The sequence below is a fragment of the Sinocyclocheilus anshuiensis genome, unplaced genomic scaffold (genome assembly GCF_001515605.1).
Source record: "Sinocyclocheilus anshuiensis isolate Anshui unplaced genomic scaffold, SAMN03320099.WGS_v1.1 scaffold1541, whole genome shotgun sequence".
Lineage (NCBI taxonomy): Eukaryota > Metazoa > Chordata > Actinopteri > Cypriniformes > Cyprinidae > Sinocyclocheilus > Sinocyclocheilus anshuiensis.
The window spans coordinates 689,518-696,785 of NW_015540952.1; the positions used below are offsets into that span (position 1 = coordinate 689,518).

Genomic DNA, 7,268 nt, shown 5'->3' on the forward strand with positions numbered 1-7,268 from the left:
TTATTATTATATTATATTATATTATATTATATATTTCCCCCCCACAATTTATTTTATTTCGAACTATTAAAAATACAAAAGGAAAATCACATAATAAATATACAAATGAATAACAATAAACTAAAAACCAAATCAACAAATACAAAAATGTTAACATATATTCAACCCGTTCGAAATAAAAAAGGGTAGGTAGAAGCCCTAGGCTTATTAAATCCTACCCTCAGTAATTACCGATACCAAATCACAATCGGCCATAATAAATCAGACATACCATTTTGAATAATACAGAAATACTACTCCAAATTACGTCCTACTTTATCTATCTATTAAGATAAAGAAGACAAACAGAAACAAAATCAAGCAGCATTAACAACAATGTTGAAATTCTCACTCTCACCCCCCACTTCTGTATTTATCAAAAATAAATATTTTATACCTTCTTTTAAATTGCAACATATTAACACTTTCTTAGATATATCCGTTTAATCTATTCCACGATATCACCCCACAAATCGAAATACACATACTTTTTAGTTTTGTCCGTGCATTTTGCTGTCTCATATTTAAAGCCCCTCTCAAGTTTACTGTCAGTTCTCCACTTTCCTATATAATAAAAGCCAATAAAAAGTTAGAATGGCAGTGGATTACTACTATATTGTGGTGGAAAAAGGGGCAGGTTAAAATGAATTCCAGTTAAACAATGTATGGGTGTGCATGCATGTTTAGTTAGTTAACTTTTTAATTTCTTTGTGTTTCGTTTTGTTAAATACTACCATTATGGAGCTGGGGTCCACTTGGACCCCATATTAGTGAGAGGTAAGTTATTCATTTTTATGTGTACGTATATGTGTGGGTGTTCATCCTTTATGTAGCATCAGCACATCACATAGACTTTATTTGCAAAGCATATGCGAACTTTCCCCGTTTTCCTTCCCGTCACTCTGATAAATAACCGCTTTGAGACATTTTGAGTAATCAGGATTTTAAAAAAAAGTTTATTTGATAGATGCCCTAGTGTGTTCATTTCCGATTCAGACAGTGAAATGAAAGTGAATTCATCAATTCAGAAAGCACTTTAGTTTTTTCAGAAAGCACACTAGTTTTTTTTTTTGTTCTTAGGCAGAAACCTTTAGCCTCATGTCCTCTAATGTATTTGTCTCGAGCATTGGTCTGAAGAAACCATTAGAATCGAATTCTGTCTTTATTTGGGCCATGCGTCACTGCAGAGAAAATAGATTTGAAATAGCGGTGACTATAAAGAGAGAACTCTTTCCTGGAGACTAAAAGATCACTACATCATCCTTTATAGAAAACCACACAGGTTGTTTTTTTTGTTCTTTCTCCCTTTTCTATTCCAGCATATTAAATGGACAACAATAGTGAATGGAGATGATAATTACTTAAGATTTCCATCTGCTCGCCACTGTGGTTCAAATTGAAGCACTTAAAACTGAATTATGTCTTTTATAACTTAAGGCTTTTTTAAGATCTCCAAAACTCTGGGTATAAAGTGTGTTCTCCTATAGCTTTTTTTTTAAAATTTTTTTTTTTTACATCAATTAGGGATTTACATTTTGGTTGTGATTTGAACTAGGAAATGATAAATAATATGTATCGTTGTTATTATTATTATGGGCATTAGAATTTTTCTTTGTGCTTATTTTTTTTTTTATATATACTCCTAATTCCAAATTTAGTGAAATGCTGTCATCTCTTTTTCTGTGCTCTGGTGTATTTTTATTTCTCTGAGCCTTGTTTTCATTCAGGTAAAGTTATATATAACATTCCACCCTTGTTAAGGACTTTTACGCAAGGCCATACTATGATTTCCATTTAATTTGATTAATTGAAAACCAATCTGTAATATACTTTCTTTCATGAAAAAGCCTTTAACCAAAAAACCTTTCAGTCTTAAATCAAAATCAAGAAAATAGTCCCTTATCTGCACTTAGTAGATGACCACTACATAAATTCACTAATTAAAACGTATAATTTTTTTTTTCAAGAAGTACTCCTGCAAAAGTGACAATGACATGAAAAGCTTTTTCTATGAAATTAGTGTCACGTTAAATAAAACTTATGAGACAGGCTGGCTGAGATTTAGCTGTTCAAAGCCTTCTAATCTGTTATTTGTGAAACTCATTTATCATCTAGAGTGAAAGAGAGCGACACTGATGATGTGGATACCGCTAATGGGGTCCTAAAGGCTGCCTTCTTTCCCTCCTCTGTCTCTGGGTTTGTTGGTAACGTCACCTTTTACCTCCTAGCTGAGGGTTATGGTGTGACAATGGCCCTTATCCTTGAGATTTTATTGACACTTAAAATTGCTGTGTGTGCATTTACATATATGCTATTCAACGCATAATGCAATTAAAACTTTCTGTTTTAAAAAATTTCCTGTAGGATTATCCAAAGTTACGTGCTTCGAGAAGAGTCTGGAGCACTGTCTTCAGAAGCCTCGGATTTTAACAAAGCCCACCTGAGCCGGAGGGGAGGTATCATGGCGTCGTTGTACACCTCCCACCCTGCCGATAGCGGCCTCACTCTCGACCTCTCACTGGAAATCAACCGCAAACTCCAGGCTGTGCTAGAGGACACCCTGCTCAAAAACATCACACTGAAGGTATAAGTTACCATCCACATCCACATCATCCATCCCATGAAATCAAAATGGGAGTTTCATGGCTTGTAGGGCATGTCTGTTAGTTTCAAAACCACTTATATGCTCGTATACACTGGGCGAAAAACTGTATCATATCAAGAATTGTGATAAAGTTTGTTGATAATGATGATAAGCCCTGGACATTTTTACTCAATGTAGATTAATCTAACAGCCTATCACACACAGCAGAAATAGACAAAACAACAGTCAGTCAGTGCTTGTCACTAACAAGTCTCTGTGTGAATGAGAGGTTTTGTGATGCTCACTGTTTTCAGCATCTGCCATCTCAATATACGAGGACAGTCCATGTGAACTAACTTCATCTCCAGAGCTGCTCCTAGAGTCACTTCACAAGCATTTCACCATTTTATTTGAGAAGAAACTACTGTCAAATGCACACTGAAACTGAAAGCTCTTCATGACAAACTGTCAAAATAAAAGTTTGGTTTAACTTGAAGAAATTATGACAAAAATATATTACTAAATGAAATAAAACAAAATAAAAATGTAATTATTAATGATAATAAATTATTATTTTTTAATTTTTGTTTGTTGCCCAGCTCTAGTATGAAGGTGTGATCACATTAACCAAAAAGGTCCATTGTAAATAGTGCCGCGACTTACAAAGCACCATTCCCACAAAAGTCAGTTTGAAACCACATAGCTTTCTGTTTGTCAACACAGTGAATTTGCATGGTCAACATGAATACGAGCAAAATATGCGTGAGGAACTATTGTGCCATTACACAAAACTCAAAATTGCGCTGCTTTCACCTTAAAAGTTGATTTACGCAGATTCATGGCTGTACAAAACAAGCAGCGAGCCCAGTATTAAAATTCTGTAAGCCAGTAATTATTTTCATGTTATAGCCAATGTTAAAATGTCATAATATTTTGTCTAAATAAATTTGAAATGAAACACTTTAATCAAAAATCAGTCATTTTGAATGCTACGAGTGGATTTAGGCATCACAACATTATAATGTACAGTAAAAAAAGACAAATTTGATATTTGGATTACTAAGCATTAGATGATGGCAAAGGTATTATGTACAATATCTAAAAATTGTTGATGCCGATAAATATTTTGTATCAGCCAGTAACTCCTATGGTACTAATATTTTGTTTATTCCTAGACGAGCCCCTTAATGTGTCCCACTCAAACCTCCTGATTCAAAAGGAAGTACATAAACGCCTAAGAGTAAACTGCACTCGTCAAGTGATTTCACGGGGTCTCTATGTCCTTTCACAGCATACTTTTTTTTTGAGCAAATATTGATATATTTATGTTAGTATTGAGTTCCACAATGGCATCCGCTGATGTACAGTAATTGCAATTATCAAACTAAGCTTCTGCAAAACTAGATTCCTGGTGATCGGAAGAAAAGCAAATTTGGTGGTGATGGATGACTGTTGAATAACTGGGCAAATTCCCATGCTGGCAGTGACCATTTCTCGGTTATAGAGCCGCATCCAGGTCACAACAGGGACAGCAGCTTTCCTGTTTTGAGGGAGCGCATCAGCGGGGAGATCAGAGAAATTAATAAAGTATGTTTTGAGGACAGTGCGCAAGGGGAACGCAGAGCTCCATTCAAAGCACAATGGCAGGATTACGGTCTTAGCATGAGATGAGCAGGAAATCAGATGGTTTCGAAGCAAAACAGCCTGAAATTGCCTGATTATCCTAGCTTACAGGCTCGCTTCTCTCAGATGTGCCTCTTTTTGCTTTCTGTGTATATGAATTGAATGGCAGTGAAAATAATAGCATTAGTCCTCACAGCTGTCTGATTTGTTTCTCTCGCTACAGGAGAATCTCCAAACGCTGGGTTCGGAGATCGAACGACTAATTAAACAGCAAAGGGTACCAGATGACATAGCCGGAAGGAAGTGAAGTCAGTCGAGGGGAAGGATGTTACAATAAATAGCACACACTATACGACTGAGCCCGTTACGAAATGATTTACTTTGTTTGGGATCAAAACAGTGCTCTTTTCATCAGACAAGTTCAGTCTGTTTTATACACTGGAGGCACAGTTCAAAATAAGGACTGAACTACGCTAAGGAAACTTACGGGACAAATGACTGGAACGCAAAGAGATTACCAAGAAACTGTGCCCACTTTTCTTCACGTTGTGCCCAACGTCCAACTGTCCTCTCTTCGCCGTCCCGCCTCACCTGTGCCTTGATGATTCAGTTCATCAGGTTCAGAGCAGAACTGCAGTCCTAAATCCAATGACCTGGTGTATGAAGTTGGGTAGATGAATGACTATTCTCATAAATGTGACCCCATGTTCTTTTGAAGAACGAAATGTGCTGGTCTAATGGAGACCCGTGGATTCTGCAGCTCTTTAGAGGCTTTCAGAGGCTTTTTCTCTATTCATTGCACCGCAGGTTATTGGCCGCTCCTCGTCGCTCTCATTTCCCCCTCATGCAAACGTGCCAATTAATGAATGTATTATGTAATGAGAAGGACTAATCCCACACGCTCTGACCCAGGAGTGTGGGCAACATTCCCTGTTCGAGCTGCTGCTAGGTTACCGCTACACCCGGATAGCATTATCTCTTGCAAAGCACTTAGGCGAGAGGGGCCATGCCAAAAAACACAGCTCTTGCTCTGTCTCATTATGAAGTTAAACACATTAATTTGAATGAATAACTACATCTCAGAAATGTTGATACATCTAGGGCTAGTCTTAAAGGAGCTTGCGGTTCGTTCTATCTGGATTAAGTTGTAATTAAATCAGTTTGTTACCCCCCCCCCCTTCTGCTTTTCTACCTCTGCTTAGGTTTTCTGTAGAAACAACCTTGTAATCATTTTTATTTTTATGTTCCAGCTTTTTTTTTTTAATTCATGTTTTTCTTGTGTATGACGTTCTGATGCTGCTTTTGAAGAGCCCGATGCTCCCCAGAGAAACGTAGAGTGTAAAATCCCTGTTAAATGAAGGAGACATTATAAATATTAAGGGAATAGTGCAATTTTAACCCCCCTCTTTGTTTGTTCAACTGAGCCGTAATCGCCCCGGCCAGCGTCCCATCTGAGACTCCAGCAAAATATCCCCTGTTAGCATCCAATTCCGTGGTAATGTAACCATATGGTACACAACATTGTGCAGAGTTGAGCCAGCCGATGAATTGCATCACTGGTCTGCTTCTCCTTCCGTCCCTTCTTGCAGTGGTGCATGATGAAGGATCGCCCTGTGGGATGCTGCTGATGGATTTTTTTTACGTTCACCTTTAAAGCTTATAAGGCAGATGTGTGATGATTAGCAGATCTCAGCCGGTTTACCATCCAATTTAGTGCCATTCTCAGTCTTCTGGGTTTTCTCACGTTTGAGCCGCTATTGAAAGTAAAATCATGCCCATGTGATAAAGGATTTATAATAACTTGACATACTGCAATATAAGCGTATATCATATCAGTTGTTCTAACACTGAGAGCCTGTGCTGTAGCTCTCAGCACTCCCAAATCACAAACACATTGCAGACATTCCAGAAAACGCTGAATGAAGGAAATTATGCAATGCTAGCAGAAAAATAAGCATTTACACGGAGCCCTTAATAGCGAAAAGAAGACTCTCTGATCTGTTGATAATTTCAGTGTACTTTACATTCATAATTTATTTAATGTCTCAAAATATAAGAAAGATCTCTTGGAGTATGTATGTATGTTTGTGAATGGTGAATTGGAAATGATGAGGAAAAAGAAAAAAATCATGTTGATTCTGTTTCCGGTCGGTCATTTGTGCTCTGCTTGATTGTATAGTGAGTGAAACTGCGATTATAAATTTGTAGATATATTGTACAATGGTCCAGTGTTTTTAAACTTCTGGAGTCTGCTGTATATAAGAAGTTTAAAGGGGATTAAAATGAATATTATAATTGGAAGTCATTTTCATTTGTTTTAAATTTTTAATCTATTTCCTATATAAAAATATATTTATTTTTTTAGCTATAATATTTTATTATAATTATAATTTTTATTATTTCATTACAAATATCTAATTTATTTTCTGCTACTTTTACATTATATTTAGATATGATTATATTTATATTATTTTTTTATTACTTTTAAATATTTAGGTATCTTGCATTTATGTATATTTTATTTATTTTTAAATTATATAATTTATAGATTCTATGATCTAGCAAAATTCTGGTTTCATGCATATCAACAGTGAATGATATACTGTAGGAGGATTGTTTTCTCCTCCCTAATAAAACCAACTATATTTTTGCCACCATAACTATTCTCGATTAAATGGTTGCATTTTATTACTCCATTTAATCTTGCATTTTTCCTGTTGTCTGCCGCCCTGTCAGCGCTGCTGCCCATTTTCAATGACTTACAAGACTTATGGGTCAGTGGTCACTCACTGGGTGTGTGAGTGCATAAACCTCGTGTCTCCCCCGACCAATTTTACTAACATTGCTGTAAGTAACATTATGTAACAGTAGCAGGTGATGTCCAAAACCAGCAGTTTCTGTGTACTGGGCCTTGACTTTTCGTTCCTCTTTCCCACAAAACACACAGCATTTATAGATTCTATGATCTAGCAAAATTATGGTTTCATGCATATCAACAGTGAATGATATACTGTAGGAGGAT

General features: G+C 36.3%; 1 protein-coding gene across 1 annotated transcript in view; it reads left to right on the forward strand.

Annotated features, from left to right (window-relative positions):
* Positions 1–6,518, forward strand: part of LOC107689962 (coiled-coil domain-containing protein 186-like) — a 35,255-nt gene extending 28,737 nt beyond the window's left edge. The window contains exons 15-16 of the mRNA XM_016488172.1: positions 2,404–2,623; positions 4,470–6,518. Coding sequence (XP_016343658.1) covers positions 2,404–2,623; positions 4,470–4,553 — 304 coding nt within the window. The 3' untranslated portion in view covers positions 4,554–6,518. The remainder of the gene's footprint in view (positions 1–2,403; positions 2,624–4,469) is intronic.
* Positions 6,519–7,268: the final 750 nt, after the last annotated feature.